At 40.0% G+C, this 18,739-nt stretch overlaps 1 protein-coding gene across 1 annotated transcript; it reads right to left on the reverse strand.

Annotated features, from left to right (window-relative positions):
- Nucleotides 1–648: 648 nt before the first annotated feature.
- WAS (WASP actin nucleation promoting factor) lies at nt 649–16,875 on the reverse strand. Its single transcript, XM_058173283.1, has 12 exons — nt 16,431–16,875; nt 14,164–14,304; nt 11,361–11,447; nt 10,588–10,681; nt 8,941–8,982; nt 6,202–6,252; nt 5,392–5,569; nt 5,080–5,122; nt 4,031–4,184; nt 2,841–3,262; nt 2,038–2,143; nt 649–1,671 (listed from the first exon to the last, which is right to left on the reverse strand). The coding sequence occupies exons 1-12, from the start codon at nt 16,542–16,544 to the stop codon at nt 1,619–1,621; spliced, it is 1,485 nt and encodes a 494-aa protein (XP_058029266.1). The 5' UTR covers nt 16,545–16,875; the 3' UTR covers nt 649–1,618.
- Between the last annotated feature and the right edge of the window lie 1,864 nt (nt 16,876–18,739).

The following is an 18,739-nucleotide window of genomic DNA, read 5'->3' on the forward strand; positions in this document are numbered from 1 at the left end:
ATCGCCTTTCTTCTCTGCACTCTTTCTAGAGTCTCAACATCTTTTTTACCTTTTCTGTTATATTAGGTTGATATAAGAGGCATTTCTTTACAACTTAAAAACTGAGGTATACGGTAATTCTAAAGATATAAATAATGATGTATTTGAATTGAAAAAAATGGATCTTGTGATGGTTGTTTACATTGTCTAAATCAGTGGTTCCCAACCTTTTTTTGGCCATGCCCCACTTAAGCATCTCTAAAATCCTGATGCCCTCCCCCATATAATTCTTTATTCAAAAAGTGAACTCTACTCACATGGAGGAAGCCTAAAAGGCCATTAACTTGATTTAAACAAGGTTCAAATTGCCCCCATTAAAAATCAAATTGCCCCCCTGTGGGGCATTGAGAACCACTGGTCTAAATAGTCTCCACCATGCCAAAATTTTAAAAATTGAACCTGAATTTACTGTGAGGAACTAGACAAAGGGTCAGCAACAGAGCACCCCAATGCCTTAAATAATATCCAAACTCTTCTACAATTAAACTATTTTTAAATGGCCAAAATCTTATATCAGAAAGAGAATAATATGAAATTTGATAATTTAATTTCAGCCAATATTTTAAAAAGTAGTTGACTCAAATTAAGTTTATAATGATTTTTTATTTTTAATCTAATAAACACATTCATATAAATGTACATTTCCTCTTCCTGAAATGAAATGAGATTTTTCCATCTTCTCTTATTCTCAGTCAATAGTCCCCATTCCAAACCTGCTGCCATTCAGAAAACAGTTTCTATAACCTCAGGTAGTACAGCAAAATTCTTCTGTGTGTGCTAATTTGAATCCAGTGGCTGGAAAACCACAGACTAATACGACCTAGGAATGCTGGTTTAAGGAGAGAAATGACAAATCACTCCCTCTTTTGGGAATAAAAGAATTCCATTGAAAATAGTATAATTTCCAGTACACATGTGACATGTATGTGTGTGTGTGTATATATTTATGCATATATGTATATTTCAGTTCATGCTGGTAAAATGTAAATAAGCATATGTTTGTTGTAAAGAATAGAAGCCAGTTCCCCCTTCTAGTGCCAATGCATTCTTTTGAAATATGTGCAAATAATTTAAATAAAGTTTCAGTATGAGTTAACAGCATATAAGGGATTTTATTTCAAAAAATAAAAGAGAACTTGTTTACATTCTTGCATTTGGGCTTCAAAACTTGGGGGGGGTGGAGAAACACAATTAGGTAAGCAAAAGAAAGGTTCAGGAAAGGGTTGGCTGAAAGATGATACAACTCTTAGAAAAATAAATGCGGGAGATTATGAATGGTCAAAATTGGAGGGCTCAAAGAGATAGAATTACAATCTTACTTTCTAAAACTGTCAAAGGCATCCAGGTGCACAGGTGAGGGAGGAGAATATGCTTAGGCCTAAGTGATTTTGAAAAGGAGGATGGGAAAATAACCCCTTTGCTGCCCTCGTTGAAGCAGACTGCCTCTGCCTTACTGGGATTCCAGAAGTATCTGCAGAGATGGGGAGGGAAGAATTATGGCAGAGTCATCATCCGATTAAATGCCTCTGGTAACAGGCTGAAAGAAGGATCAAACTTGGTGTCAGGTGTATTTCTAAGTTCAGTCATCCCATTCATCATCGTCATCTTCATCTCCATTGTCTTCATCTTCATCTATGAATGCAGAACAGGAAAATACAGTAGAACAGGGACCCAAAGTTGATCAGCATTTCAAGCTGATCAGCATTTGAAGCACAACAGCTGCTCAGAGCTATATATGGATGTGCACATACAGATCTCCCGCTCCAACTCATTTCAGTTGTCTTATTCCCCATGTCTTTTGATCCAACACCAGGGCAACACAGCCTAACTTGAAGTTGAACTTCTTACAAAATGGCATTGGATCTTCCTCAAAGTTTTGCTTTGTTTTTATAGTTCCAAATAATCACAAAGCTCTGAACTTTCGGAAACTTGAGAAATTATATGTAAGTGTATGAGCCTGAAAGTAAGAAATACCATATGGATGTACACAAGACTCACCTGAAGAGTGGATGACTTTGCTCCTCTTTTGCATCACATGCATAAGAGCCCCTACCAGGCCCTCAGAACTCTGCGTGGAAGGTGAAGAGTCCACAACGTCGGGTGTCTAAGATGCATGAAACATACATATGTTTATTTATGTATTTATTTATTACTTTTATCCTGCATTTATTATTGTTTGCAAATAACTCAAGGCAATGAACATAACTAATATACCTTCCTCCTATTTTTCCTACAAGAACCGTTCTGTGAGGTGGGTTGAAATGAGAGAGAGTAATTGGCCCAACGTCTCCCGGTGCTTTAGTGATATTAAATAGGGCTTCCTATGCTGAAGCTCTCTAGAACCCTTACTAAGAATTTGTAGTTCCTTTTGTGCTTCTTCAAAACTGAATTAGTATTAATTGATATTACATAAGTGGATATAAGTGGTAATCTCAGTATTTTTTAAGATATATACTAAACTTGTGTCAACTCAGATTAAAAACAACAGAGAAACTACCATAATTAAATACAATTCCATATATAAATATTCCTTCTATCTAGAACGCTAGGTATTAGGTGAAGAAGATTAGACCAGTTTTTCCTTTGATTTGCTAGTTTCCCGAAGATATACAACAATCAACCTTTAGACATACTTTTAATGCTGCTTTAGTTTTATTGTATTTATATTATTGTTTTCTATTCTGTAATTTTACCTTGTTTGTAAGATGCCTCAAGGGTCAAAATAACTAGAAAACTGTGCTATAAATTAATATAATAATAAAAGTAATAAATAAATAAAATTTAAAACAAGACCATCTCACCTTGTTGAGCTGTATTCCTTGGCGTATCTGGTCCAGCAGTGCACCACGCCCTGAAGAGATAGCAGGCGGCTGGGTCCCCAGTGATCCAAGCCCTCCAGAAGGAGGAGGAGGAGGGGGACATGGTGCAGAATCCTGGAATGAAGGAGGGGGTGGGGGTGGTGGAGGGGGTGGGGGTGGAGGTGGTCCTGATGCAAATGGGGGTGGTGGAGGAGGATGTGATCCAGAACGTGAAGTGGGTGGAGGTGGTCCCCACTGGGGGCAGGGAGGTCGCCTAGAAGATTGTGGTGGGGAGGGGACATCTCCCCTATTTGACATCATAGGAGCACCTGGAAGAGGTGGTAAGGGACCACTGCGGCCTTGCCCACTAGTTGGGGGATGAGGGCTTGCACGATGTGGGGGTGGGGGTGGCGGATGACTTGGACCTGGGGGAAAAAAATGAACATTCAAACTCATGATACTGGAGTGCTAAATCACACAATAATCAGTAAGAACAACAATGTAGGCATGGTTGCACCATGCTTACATTGGGTACAAACTTCATCAGATGTGTGTAACAGGCTTTCTTAAGGTAATTCTAGACAAATTAAAAAAATGATAAATTCCAAATGCTAAGGAAATACAACAAAGTACAGATTGTGAACATTCTATATACATAGGTATTTCTGCACTGTTCTAAGAAATCTGCATGGTTGCATTCATCTGGATGCCAATATCAATCTCAAAAGCATCTTTACCTTTAAACTACCACTCACAGGTGGATCATTGGTCTGACTTCTATGAAGTGAATTCAAATATAAATATAAATTTAAAATAACATGCATAAACATGCAAAAAATATCATGTATAAAGAATTTGGTTCTATTCCATATGTCATTACTATTTTTAACTGTGGGAACTGCCCAGATTAAGAGATGGGTGGCTATATCAATTGAAAACAAATAAATAAATTGCTCTCTAAAGTATCACAAGATTCCTTTTTATTTTTACTGTAGAGATTAATATAATTATTCCTCCTTAAATCAATCAATGCATCCAAACCAGACCAGTTACTCAGATATGCACATCTTTCAGTAGGTGGCGTAACTGTAAAAAATACCAGGGTATGGAACCACCAATTGGGTCAAATCAAATAAAAGGGATCAAAGTCACCTGGGAGTCAGATAGATTTTTTTTCTCCTCCAGAGACTCACCTTGTCGTCTCAGTTCTTCCTTGACAGCTTCCAACCCTCCTTGACCTTCAATGAAATCATAGATAATCTTTGAAGTCTTAGCATCAGTCAATTGAGCATCACTGATTCCCGCCTTAGAGAAGAATGTCTTCAAATCAGGGTCCAAATTGTTCAACTGAAATAAAAATATGCCAACATATATTCGTGGGGCTGATAGTTTAATAACAGCCTTTATAAGCTAGTAAAAGTGATGATCCAGGACAGGCATATATATCATGACGGTTTTGTGTATGGAATTACATTGACAGAAGGGAGAAGGCAATCCAAATCCAAACTGGAGCCCCAGTTATTACCTCAAACGGTTGTGACCAAATGGTTCTAAAACCCGAGCCATATTTAGCACATACATACATACATACTTTGCAACAGTGCTTCCCCCTACATCACCACTCCCAATTATACACAAACAAACTGCCATGCAGAGTTTATGGCAGTTGGTTTTTTTGTTGGGGGGCGGGCACAGGTGAAAGATAACTCCTGCAAGAAAAACAATAAATGGCTCATAGACGGGAAAAAGCAACATGGAAGGTAGCTGAAGGAAGAGAAATGAATTATTTCCCTTCTTTCTTCCCTTGTTCCAGCTTTTGTTCCAGTATCCAAATGACGCCAAAGAAATGAAGACCACCAGCTGTACTAAAGACTATTTAACAGACCTAAACAGACCGAGGGAAATTCCTTAGTATTAAAGAAACCTCTGGTTCACACTTGCCCTACTGAACTGAGTATTTGGGAGAGCAGTTCCTCCTGTTAAGTTGTAAACCAGTTTTACTTTGTCTTCTTTTTCGCATCAATCTACCATGGTTGCACAGCAATTGGATGCAAGGAAACCTTCAAACTAAATGTTCATGCAAAAACTAAGAGAGAGTGCTTCATGACTGTCACTCATGCGGGAGAAAATGGGCAACTCACACATGAAACAATTGGGCTGCAATAACTCAAAAGTTTAATTTCACATCCAAGAGATCTCACAAAACTATATCTTTTCCAATTGAACTGCCAAGGCTACGTACATCAAACCCACTGCTGGGATCCCATCCGATGTGCTGGATGTGCCTGAAAAGGAATCACAGAAGACATCCAGTTAGGTGAAGACCATGACTCTTGTTCCATCACAGAGCTGGATTTGACCGATGTCATGGCCAGTGAAATGATTGGCAGAAAAGATTCACTTAGTTGGCCATCTAAACTTGGAAATAGAGAGAAATGCAGAGTTTTTAGGTGCTCCATGTTCACTGAATATGGGCAGCTGGCTTTTTGTCAGTCTGGAACCCCACCAAAGGGACTGAGTACTGAGAAATCTACATAGCTCTAGAAAGACTCACTTAAATCCACAAGGAGCACCAATGTCAGCCTTAGAAATCTTCTTTTTCCCCTTCTTCTTATCTACTGCAGTTGGGACTGGAAGACCACGATAGCGGGAAAAAGTGATGTCAGGATTCTGTATATCAACTGTTGCCAGAGACAGTGGAGTGGAAGGGGAATTTGGCTGTGAGCAAGGTCCTTTGGGAAACACAAGATAAGGATGAGATAATGATCAGTTTCCTTGCAACTGCCATCACAACACCTGACAACTCACTACAATCTTCCTTCCTTCCTCCCTCCCTCCCTCCCTCCCTCGCTTCCTTCCTCAACCTGACTATGTTATTGGCTGTGGAATTTAAGCAAATCTAGGAGGTATTATGGAGAAACAGCTTTAAGGAAAAATGGAATCGCATACATGTTTGTAACCAATAGCATTCAGAACATGCTGAACCCTCAATCCCTTCGCCCATCGCCATTGTTCCTAAGGGTGCTGGAACTCCAATAATATCTGGAGATTCTTGGGTTGCCTATGCCTATTGTATCTCTTCGGATATTTTCAAAGAGCTAAAAAGCTCTTTTACTAGAAATTTTTAAATGATTGTTTTTCTTATTGTATGTTTTTGAGTTTATTTTCACATTCTATATCAACTTTTCCCATCCTGATATCTTCCAGCTATCCTAAATTCAACTCTCATAGTCCCAATACATTTTAAGAACACAAACCTAAATAAAATTGTTTCACGTTTTTATGCCCAATCGATACAAATTCTGTGGCAAAAAGTGTACCTGTCCTTAGAAGTCTGCAGCCAAACTTTTACCAGGATGCTTACCATTCATATCAACTCCAGAAAGTGGGGACCGTGAGAAAGTTGCTTTTCTATCTAATAAAAGCAAAAAAGACTGATGGTCAGTAAATAGTTCAGTGTCAACTCTTTCCAGCCAATTATTTGCATTGACATAGTCTTTTCTAAAACTGGACTGGCTAAGAACTTCTCATAACTTAGATATATATTTACATAGACTTATATATTGATATTATATATATTTACGTAGATATATTATTTACATAGACTTATATATTAGATATATATATTTACATAGACTTCGGTAAAGCTTTTGACTCAGTGGTACATGATAAACTTCTCCTAAAACTAAAATTCTACGGCATCTCAGGACCCCTCCACAATTAGATAATAGCTTTCCTGTCAAACAGACAAGTGGTCAAAATTGGCAATGCTCTATCACAGTAGTTCTCAACCTTTATAGTGCTGTGACCCCTTTAATACAATTCCCCACGATGTGGCGACCACAACCATAAAATTATTTTCGTTTTCAATTTATCGCGCCTGAAGCCGTATTGGCTAGCAATCTGAACTGCTTGCAATTGCCTTGAGGACGGAGGCATTAAAGTGGAGACTCCTCCCCTATTAAGTTTATCGTGCCTGAAGCCAGATTAGGCTACCGATTGGGAGTGATTGCAGCTGGCTTGAGAGGGAGACATCAGAGCAAAGTTTTCTTTTTTAATTCATCGCGCCTGAAGCCGAATTCGGCTAGCGATTTGAAGAGCCTGCAGCTGGCTTGTGGAGTCAGCCATTGGAGCGCGATTCTTCGACTCGTAAATATACTTCCCATATTTCCAATGGTCTTAGGCGACCCCTGGCAAATCGTCATTCGACTCCCAACGGGGTCCCGACCCACAGGTTGAGAAATGCTGCTCTATCAAATCCTGTTCCTGTCAAAAGTGGCGTTCCCCAAGGCAGCGTTCTTGGACCAACGCTCTTCATATTATAAATTAATGATCTCTGTGACCAAATTATAAGTAATTGTGTTCTCTTTGCTAATGATGTCAAACTATTTAACACCACCAACAATACAACTACCCTTCAAAAAGACCTTGACTTTGTGTCTGAATGGTCTGAAACTTGGCAACTCCAAATCTCAACCAACAAATGCTCAGTCTTACACATTGGAAAAAAGAACCTAAACACTACGTATAAGCTTGATGGACATTACCTTGTAGATGACCCCCACCCTGTTAAAGACCTTGGAGTTTTCATATCAAATGATCTAAGTGCAAAGCCCACTGCAACTACATCGCAAAAAAGGCTTTAAGACTTGTAAACCTAATCTTGCGTAACTTCTTCTCCAAAAACACTACACTACTAACCAGAGCTTATAAAACATTTGCTAGATCAGTTCTTGAATACAGCTTGACTGTCTGGAACCCATACCACATTTCTGATATCAATACAATTGACCGTGTCCAGAAATATTTTACAAGAAGAGTTCTCCACTCCTCTGAATACAACAAAATACCTTATGCCACCAGACTTGAAATCCTGGATTTAGAAAATTTAGAACTCCGCCACCTTTGACATGACCTGAGTTTAACTCATAGAATCATCTATTAAAATATCCTTCCTGTTGAAGACTATTTCAGCTTCAATTGCAACAATACACGAGCGCACAATAGATTTAAACTTAATGTTAATGTTACCACCTTTAAAGCGCTCCATGGCTTAGGACCCGGGTACTTACGGGACCGCCTGCTGTTACCTTTCGCCTCCCACCGACCCGTACGCTCTCACAGAGAGGGCCTTCTCAGGGTGCCGTCCGCCAAACAATGTTGGCTGGCGGCCCCCAGGGGTAGGGCTTTCTCTGTGGGAGCTCCCACGCTCTGGAACGAGCTTCCCCCTGGTTTACGTCAAGTGCCTGATCTTCGGACCTTTCGCCGTGAGCTGAAAACGCACCTATTTATTCAAGCGGGACTGGCCTAAAATTTTATTGGGGTTATTTATATCTTAATATTTTAAATGTTTTAAATTCGGCCACTTTATAATATGTTTGTTTTAATTTCTTTTAATATTTATACTGTTATTTTTTACTTGGCTGTACACCGCCCTGAGTCCTTCCGGAGAAGGGCGGTATAAAAATTGAATAAAATAAATAAAATAAATAAATAAATAAATAACCACTCCAATCTTGATTGCAGAAAATATGACTTCAGTAACAGAGTTATTAATACTTGGAATACTCTACCTGACTCTGTGGTCTCTTCCTAAAATCCCCAAAGCTTCAACCAAAAACTGTCTACTATTGACTTCACCCCTTTCCTAAGAGGTCTGTAAGGGGCGTGCATAAGAGCACAAACGTGCCTACCGTTCCTGTCCTATTGTTTCCTTTCATAATATCCAATTAATGTAGTTATTACATACTTATGCTTATATATTGTATAGTTATTTCATGCTTATGCTTATATATACTGTATGACAAAATAAATAAATAAAATAAAAATAACTACCACTGCTGTCCATATGCTCTAAATCAATCTTTCTAGGATCCCACTGTAATTACAGCAATGATTTTCCACTCTCTCTGCCAATGAGAGCAAATCAGAGTAAGTATAATTTACAGCTAAATTGCTATTATCAGAAATTCTGTCCAACCTTCCTACTAATGTTAAGGACTACTCTGCTGCCAGCATTTCTAGCTGATGCACTATCAGGAAGGAGCTTGATTGTGAAAAGCAAATAATGAACAGATTGTGAGAAAATACAAGGGATACATACCGCCATTCACTGGAGGGGGTGGCGGTGGCAATTGTCTGTTATCTGTAAAACAGAAAAAAATATAGAACATTAATAGTAAAATGTTTCATGCTCTTTCTCTCAAGTGTCTAGAATGATTTGGCTGTCTGAATCAAGATACGGTACAGGGTTTGTTCCATTTAGTTTGGGCACAGTTGGATTTCTTTTTTTTTATTATTTGCATTTATATCCCGCCCTTCTCCGAAGACTCAGGGCGGCTTACACTATGTTAGCAATAGTCTTTATTCTATTTGTATATTTATATACAAAGTCAACTTTTTGCCGCCAACAATCTGGGTCCTCATTTTACCTACCTTATAAAGGATGGAAGGCTGAGTCAACCTTGGGCCTGGTGGGACTAGAACCTGCAGTAATTGCAGGCAGCTGCTGTTAATAACAGACTGCATTAGCAGTCTGAGCCACAGAGGCTCCTTGAAAAAGAAAACCAGAATTTTGTCACAAGTCATTATCAAGGTCCTTGCTGCAAACCTGCCTAAGAGCCTGAACATTACATAGTAATTTTGAGACAATATAAATATAATTTTATATTGAGCTGCAATGGCGCAGTGGTTGGAATGCAGTGCTGCAGGCTACTTCTACTGACTGCCGTCTGACTGCAATTTGGCAGTTCAAGTCTCACCTGCTCAAGGTTAACTCAGCCCTTCATCCTTCGGAGGTCAGTAAAATGAAGTCCCAGATTGTTGAGGGCAAGATGCTGACTCTGTAAACTGCTTAGAGAGGGCTGTAAAGCTCTGTGAAGTGGTATATAAAAGTCTAAGAACTATTGCTATTGCTATTTTCAATTATATCTGTCTGTCCTGGAAAGTCGGAAACATCTTTAGACTGAGGGAGGCCTTCACACTATCTAGCTCAGTAAAAAGTTCCCAACAGCATCATCTTATTAATAAGGGGCTCAATTCATTTGTTTGTCCAGGTTGGAAGCCAGGCTCTATCCCCTCATCCCACATCCTAAAAAAGGTATCAGTGAAAGAGGACAATGATCTTAAATTTGCCAAGAGTATCAACAATAGAAGCTGGTGAGAAGTTTTTTCTTCCTTCTTAATCTGAATGATTTGGATAATCTGAAGGTTAAGAAGAAATCATTATAGGATTAAATATGTTATAAATCCTAACATTATGAAATAACCATGTGGGGTAAAGAGTCCAAACGTATATTTTTCTGGGGGCAAAATAAGTATATTTCTCTACAGATATTACCCTAAATTTCAGAATAATTCTGCAGAAAAAAGTGAGGCTATGAACAGTCTGCATTGTATTTGCATTCCCAATAAAGGGAAGCATTTTTTTCATTGTAATTACTTTCCACTTTCTCTTTTTAACCATGTATTTGGAATGTCCAGGACCAAAAGCAGCTAAGCTTTCATTTTTTTTAATGGAATAGTATCTAATAATCAATTTCTCGTCTGTAATTCCAGGTTGTGAAAAGACCCATACCCAAAGCAATATTTTTCCAGAAACACAACTCCTTACATGCATTAATTTCTAAGGTACAACTGGGTCTCTCACCAAAGTAATCTTTTGAAGGGGACAAATATTTCCTGAAAAAATGGGATTCAGACAAAAAACATCCCCCGGAGCTACATCTCCTGGTAGGGACCTCCCACCTACCCCTCTGGTTCCTCTTCTTGATCTTCTCTTCCACCATTTGTTGAAAAGATTGTGCCTCTTGCTGATCAGCAAAGTTTAGTCCCACACTGCACTCCTGCAAAAATATGCAGCACAACATCTATGTGATAAGGTATCACACTGAATCACAATTCTGCAAATCCTCACTGAGACATTTCTAGATAGGGATTTAGATATACGTTTTTTAAAAAAGTATGGGGGGAAAAATCTGTTTAAAGCAAGCATTAAAAATATTTAATTTTAAAACAGCTGTATAGATCTATCTTCTTTTTGCTAAGAAACTAATCTTTCAATATCGGAAAAGACAAATGCATGGCTCCGATTATTCAGTGGATTGAAGACCTGATGTTATGAGTGAGTTGCTTATAGATATAAATTATATATGGATGATTAAAACGAAATGTGGTCATCTTTTATTGAAACTCTTAGCTAATATTTCATTTAGATATGAAACTACACACCCACACAAATATTCTTCCTAGAAGACGATAAAACCTTTATGTTTAATTATTCATTACTGTTTTTCATTGCTTTCTTTTTGTCTTTGTTCTGTTTTAACCAATCTATAAAGTTTTAACAAAACACTCTACTCAGATAATATCTTTTTAAAGTATTGCCTTTGGGACTGCAAAAGCAGACTTTGTTTTCTAAAAGCATGAATTCTTCTGTTCTAGATTTTTCTCTTTCACAGAGTCATATGTCAGTCTGACCACATATGTCCATAGTGATTCACCCACCCAAATTCAAGTACTCACATCTCCTAAAAAAGTGTGGAAAAAGGTGGTGGGAGCAATATAGACCATCTGGTTGTATAACTCTTGCTCCCAGGTCATCTTCTGCTGCTGCATCAAAACAAAATAATAGGCAAAGATGCTTATTAATTCACAAACTGCTTTTCACTACTTAAGACCATGTCAAAAAGATGAAGTATCCTTCAAGTCAATGTAAACTCCAGTTCACAACCAACATGGACTCATGTTCAACCCTCATTTTTTTAGCAATAATATGGAAGTGATTTGTCATGTTTTTTCACTTGGATTCCCCCACCCCCACCCCACCATCCCACTTAGACTACAGTTCTGGAATTCCCTGGTGATTTCCCATTCAAGTATAATTAGCACTGAGTACAAAGATTTTAAATCTGGATGTATTTGTGTGAGACGTTAGTGAATGCAAGCATAATTTGCAACCAACAATGATGGTTCTCTGTTGCTCTACTACTGAATGTGAAATAAGACACAAGGATGATAATTCCATTTGGTCTTCAGATGTTTAGAAGACAAAAAATTATTAGATAAGGAGAACTCAGTTTCTTTGTCTCCCAATTTTGTAGCCTGTATCTGGAAGAATGTTTCTTGCAATCCACCTCTGATGCCTGATTGATGCTATTGGGAATGGTGCTGGATGCTTTCAGTTTCAACACTATTAATTTGTACATCAAAATATGTATATCTCCTTACCCAAATATATATTTTAATGTACAAATTAATAAACACATCTGAGATATTATGAGTAAGCCAGATGCATGGTTCTTGTGGGTATTACTCCAAAGGATGCTACTCTAAAGAGATGCTCATACAGTAAATAACATTTAAAATTTCTTTGTAATTCATGAGGTTTCAGCATTCTCAGGCAAGATATTGAGATCTGCAAGATTTCAGTGATCTGATCCTACTGAATCTCAGGAGATTTGATAACATAGGGGGTGGGTGCTGTATGTCTGTGGTACACCAGACACAGGTCTAGATCTAGGTATGTGTGGAAGGATGTTCCATTCAAATCTCTTAAGAGAATGAGTCAAAGGAACTGAGAACAGTTGTTTTGTTTTTTCCCAATAGATAATAATGGACCAGAAAGCATGGTAGACAGCAGGCACATAAATTAGATTATCTAGTCTTTCCCCACTATGGAGAGATGTGTTGTGTTGTGTTGCGTTGCGTTGCATTGCATTAATTATTTCTAACTGCACACCTATACACATTGTTTATGTTTATGTTTATGTTTATTTAGATTTTTATACCACCCTTCTCCCGAAGGACTCAGGGAGGTGTACAGCCAAGATTAAAGCAATTAAATATACAAAATTAAAATAGCAATTAAAATACATATTCAATAAATGGCCGAATTAAAACCGTCAAATTGACCGATACTAAAATACCCCAATAAAATTATTAAAAATTCAAAAATTTAAAAATTTAAAAATCAAGCCAGTCCCGCTTGGGTAAACAAATAAGTTTTCAATTCACGGCGAAAGGTCCGAAGGTCAGGTAGTTGGCGCAAACCGGGGGGAAGTTCGTTTCAGAGGGTAGGTGCTCCAACAGAGAAGGCCCTTCCCCTGGGGGCCGCCAGCCGACATTGCTTGGCGGACGGCACCCTGAGAAGACCCTCTCTGTGAGAGCGTACGGGTCGGTGGGAGGCATAAGGTAACAGCAGACGGTCCCGTAAGTACCTGGGCCTTAAGCCATGGAGCGCTTTAAAGGTGGTAACCAGCACCTTGAAGCGCACCCGAAAGACCACAGGTAGCCAGTGCAAACTGCGCAAACATTCATTAGCATATAAAAATAAATATTCAATGAGGTGTTCTCCTTTAATTAAATATTCTCAGAATAATTTGTCAACTGGCAAGCTGAATGAAATGCATCATCCAAGTATGATGGCTTGTCAAGAGGTTGTTTTTGTTTCCTGCTCAGATTGGCAGAGGAAAATGCATTCTGTTGCCTGACTTAGAAACAGCAGGTTGTTTCAATCACTTTCTAATAATTCCTACTAGATATTACTTAATTCAGTATAAATCTGAGAACTAGCAGAAAATAGCAAGTAAACAATGCGAATTAAACCATGGCTTTTGGTTTTCTCTTGTCTGAACAAGAATATGCTGGTTGAGAATTCTAGTAAGAAAACATCTGGAGAATAGATGTTGGGGAACATCATTCCAATGAATGAACAATAGATATATATCTTTGATCAGAATGAGGTGCAGGAAAGTACAGAGCGAGTCCAGAGGTATTTCACGAGAAGAGTCCTCCATTCCTCTGCCCGCAATAAAATACCTTACGCCATCAGGCTTGAAATTTTGGGCTTGGACAACCTAGAACTACACTGCCTACAGTCCGACCTAAACGTAGTACACAAAATTATCTGTTACAATTTACTACCTGTAAAGACAACTTCAACTTCAACTGTAATAATACACAAGCACACAATAGATACAAACTCAAGATAAACCTCTCCAAACTCGATTGCAGAAAATATGACTTCAGCAACAGAGTGCTCAATGCCTGGAATGCACTACCTGAATCTGTTGTTATATCCCCAAACCCCCATAACTTTAACCTTAGACTGTCTACTGTTGACCTCACCCCTTTCATAAGAGGTCTATAAGGGGAGGTGCATAAGCACACCAGCGTGCCTACCATCCCTGTCCTACTGTTTCCATTTATTCGTACACATTTACTATGTTCATATTTATGTTTATACTTATACCTGTTATCATGTACATGTTAGACAAAATAAATAAATGAAAATGAAACTTTCACAATAGAGTAAAAAAGTTGATACCTTAAGATCAAATAAGCGGATGAAGTAAGAACGTTTAGGGACATCCTTTACAAAACACAACACCCCAGAACCCTGCTTGGACCAGTTTCTGCTGCTCTGAGGCAAAGCCAGAAAGAGTTGGACCACCGTTGTGATCATGGTCTATCAGAAGAGGGAAAGTTACAAATTAATCATCCGATTGGATAAAAAAATGACATGTACCTGGGGATTTGGTCTTTTCAAACAGATATAATTGTCAAGGAAACGTTAATGGGAGAAGATTATTCAGTCACAAATATGATGAATTTCACATAACAGAAGCTCTACAAGGTACAGCAACATATATTACAAGGGAATAACACATGGGGAAGTTTAAGTAAATTTCAGAAAATATTTGCTCTTTACCAGTATTTCTTAACTGTGGCAACTTTAAGATATGTTAATTTCAACTTCCAGAATTCCATAGCCAGCATGCTGATGGAGGAATGCTGGGCATTGAAACTGACGCATCTTAAACTTATCAAGGATGAGAAAAATTGTTCTACATCAATGGCAAGATAAGAAACACTGGTTGATTTGGATACAAAATCCAATACATCACACATTAAGTCTTTTTTGCTTACAGCAGGATACAGATTGAATGAATGAATGAATGAATGAATGAATGAATGAATGAATGAATGAATGAATGAATGAATGAATGAATTCGGATGTTAAGAATAGTTTCTGGAAGTGAGTGGAATCATCCAAAATATAGTTTTGGAGAAATGCTTCTTTCTTCCAGTACCCAATCCCCATTCTTTCCATTTTGCAATGTTTGGAGAGACCCTCATTCTCCAAAAGAGCATGTATGAGCATTAAGAAGCAAGCTTATCTACCTGGAAATAAGCCAGGCTGAACTAAATGAGGCATCGTTTGAGCACTTTAGGCAAAAAGTAACTCTACACCTTCTCTTAGGATCCAAGTTATATTTATTTTTTTGATAGTTTGGAATCAAACAATATTTCAGAATATTTTAGAAGTTAAAAGAAACAATGCTTTGAATCAGAAAGTAGGCTAATGGAATGATTTCATTTTGATTTAAAATGTGAGTTGAATTGTTCTTATTCCTGGCTATGGTTCTTAATCCTGGTTATCTGTGTGGGTGGGGATGAGAGCGAGGGGTAGGGGATGGAGGGAGGAGAGGTGCGTGCTTGTATGTGCAATGCTATTTATTTATTCCTTAATATTGTTTAATATTTTGATACCCAGTTCGGATACTTCAAATTATAAAGCCGACAGAATAGCCAACTGAGAATTCTCAACGTACCCACAAAACTACCATTCCCAAAATACACTGCGAGGACATTGCAGCAATTAAACTGATTTTGTCATGCAGTCATGGGGCCTGATGTGGTAAATAATTCAAAATAAAGGAAATATTATTTGACAAGTTCGTCGAGGACCAAGGCTATTTCCTCTTTTGTTGTCTGGCCCATTGTTTTGAACTAGTCTTTTTTTTTTTTTTCTCAGCAAGACACAGGGACGGGCAGGGGAGATATGACTTCCACCTCCACACACCCCCACCTGAGGACTGGCAGTGTGTCATTAACTGGCCAGAGCTTTTTGCTAGGCCTTTTGAGGAAGTGGTTTTCTCTCCCCACTTCCTGCCTTGAGGCGGCATGTGTCTCTTCATACACTAAGCTGTTGTTTTCAGCATTAAAAAAAAATAAAAAACTCCACTTGCTTCTGCATGGAAGTTGGGGGAGATTTAAAAAATAAAGAGAAAAGTTCCCAAAGGTTCTACAATCTGTATCAAAAGTGTTGTCAGCTATTTTGATTGAGGCAATAGTTATTTTTACTGATTGAAAGACCAGAATGTAAATATTCAGACTGATTAACACACTGAAATATATAATGAGCAGGAATTGACTTTTAGGAAACGTGCTTACTGGAATTCTGTAAATGCCACAAGGGCTGTAAGACAAATCCCTCTATACTCTAAGCCCACCCAATCCGATCTACATCAACTTCAAATTATTAATGATCCTGCTAATGCTGCTAATTGTCTATCACGTTCTCATTTACCCATTGAGCAACTTTCTAGGAGGAAGATAATGCTGAAAATCAGACACTGGTTCACCTATAGAGTCTCTGACTTCCAAGTTATTTTTCATCCTAATTCATCAATGAAATTCCAGCATATAATCACCCATTTTCCCAGATACAAGCTCCTCCCTCTATCCCATTCACGGAATAGTCTACATTCTTCCATGATCTTTCCACCCTTGAATAATAACAAGAATTACCGTGCATTTCCTGCCTAAAAGTTCGAATACTTGTTGGTTTTCAAGATCCTCAAGGAGGCAGGAAGGTACATTTTCCTGCGTCGGTCGGCTTTCAGGCTTGGTTCTTCGGCTCATCTCAGCCCTGTCAGGTTGTAAAGGCTCTCACAAAGTGAACTTCCGTGTTGTAAAGGCTTTCTTGAACAGGAAGCTAACAAACCACCAGAATCACCCAGAGATAGATGGCTTCTCTGTCTTGTTTCAAAGGCCCGGCAACCCTGGAAGCTGAGACAAACTGACGTACAAAGAGAAGCCAGAGCAGATTAGGTAGGTGAAGGATTCGGAAAATGCCCATCTCTCTAAGAAACAAAAGTTTTTGGTCCACAAAAATGCCCATACTACTCTTAAAAAATAAAGATTGCTCAGACACTCATTCTATAGTTTTTCAATGTATAAAGTATTTATGTCCCATAAATAGAATATCATTTGTTCCTCTGCCCTGGTCCTATTAGACCTCTCAGCGGCTTTTGATACCATCGACCATGGTATCCTGCTGCGACAGCTGGAGGGGTTAGGAGTGGGGGGGCACCATTTTTCGGTGGTTCTCCTCCTCCCTCTCTGACCGGATGCAGACGGTGTTGATGGGGGGGCAGAGATCGACCACGAGGCACCTCCTGTGTGGGGTGCTGCAGGGGTCGGTGCTCTCGCTTCTCCTGTGCAACATCTATATGAAGCCGCTGGGTGAGATCATCCGTGGTTTTGGGGTGAGTTGTCATCTGTACGCTGATGATATGCAGCTGTACATCTCCACCCCTAACCACCCCAACGAAGCCATTGAAGTGATGTCCCAGTGCCTGGAGGCCGTGCGGGTCTGGTTGGGGAGAAACAGGCTCTAGCTGAACCCGTCCAAGACTGAGTGGCTGTGGATGCCGGCGTCCCGGTATTGTCGTGTCCCACTCCTCCGCTGACGGCCGGGTCAGGGAAATCCGAATCAGGCTTGCCTCTGCAGCTCTGCCCAAAGTCCTAGCAAAGTCCTCAGAGCAGGCAGGAGACCAGTAAGTGACTTCAGCAAGATAAGTTCGACTTTTGCCTGACTCAGAGACTGCCAGAAAGCAGATCCTTTATATAGGCCATGGGGTGTGGCTCCATGACTCAGCACTCATTAAGGCCTGCCCCTCCCTTCCTTCTGTTGCCTCCGCCTATCCAATCTTCTGATGCGAGGGTTACTCCAATCAGCTGTTGGTAATAAACCCTCCTCAGGCTCACATGCTGTGGAGGAGGGGGAGGGGTCTAGCTGCTCCGTTTGCCTGGGCATGGAGTCAGGGCTGGGGCCGAGAGGTGCTCCTTCTTCTGCAGTTTGTCTGGGCATGGAGCCAGGACTGGGGCCGGGAGGCATACATTCCTCCGTGTTCGGGAGCAGATAAGAAGGCCCCGGCTGCTCTGAGGGCGGGCAAGACACAACAGGTATAATCAGTTGATTCCATCGCTGACCATGGGGGACGAGTTGTTGGCCCCCACGGGGAAGGTCTGCAATGTTGGCGTCCTTCTGGATGCACGGCTATTGTTAGAAGACCATATGACGGCCGTCGCCAGAGGGGCTTTTTATCAGGTTCGCCTGATACTCTAGTTGCGTCCCTTCCTGGACCGGGATGCCCTGTGCATGGTCACTCATGCCCTCGTTACTTCCCGTCTGGACTACTGCAATGCTCTCTACATGGGGCTCCCCTTGAAGGGTATCCGGAGGTACCAACTGGTTCAGAATGCGGCCGCACGGGTGATAGTGGGAGCGGCTCGAGGCTCCCATATAACACCTATCCTGCGCGGGCTGCACTGGCTTCCGGTTGTCTTCCGGGTGCAATTTAAGGTGTTAGTGACCGTCTGTAAAGCGTTCCATGGCTCAGGACCGGGATACTTACGGGACCGCCTGCTGCCACCAGTAGCCTCCCATCGACCAGTGCGCTCCCATAGAGAGGGTCTCCTCAGGGTGCCGTCGGCCAGACAATGTCGGCTGGCGACCCCCAGGGGGAGGGCCTTCTCTGTGGGGGCCCCAGCCCTCTGGAACGAACTACCTCCAACGTTGCGCCAACTCTCTGACCTCCGAGCCTTCCGCGTGAGCTGAAGACTCTTTTATTTCATCGAGCAGGACTAGCCTAATAGTTTTTAATAGTTTTAATTAGTTTTTAATGGGTTTTAGCAAATTTTTACATTTCGGCCAATTTAAAATTAGTTTTTTAAAATTGTTCTTAACTTTTGTATTATTGCTTTTACTTGGCTGTAAACCACCCTGAGTCCTTCGGGAGAAGGGCGGTATAAAAGTTGAAATAATAAATAAA

Source organism: Ahaetulla prasina, chromosome 2 (assembly GCF_028640845.1).
Source record: "Ahaetulla prasina isolate Xishuangbanna chromosome 2, ASM2864084v1, whole genome shotgun sequence".
NCBI classification, from domain to species: Eukaryota; Metazoa; Chordata; class Lepidosauria; order Squamata; family Colubridae; genus Ahaetulla; species Ahaetulla prasina.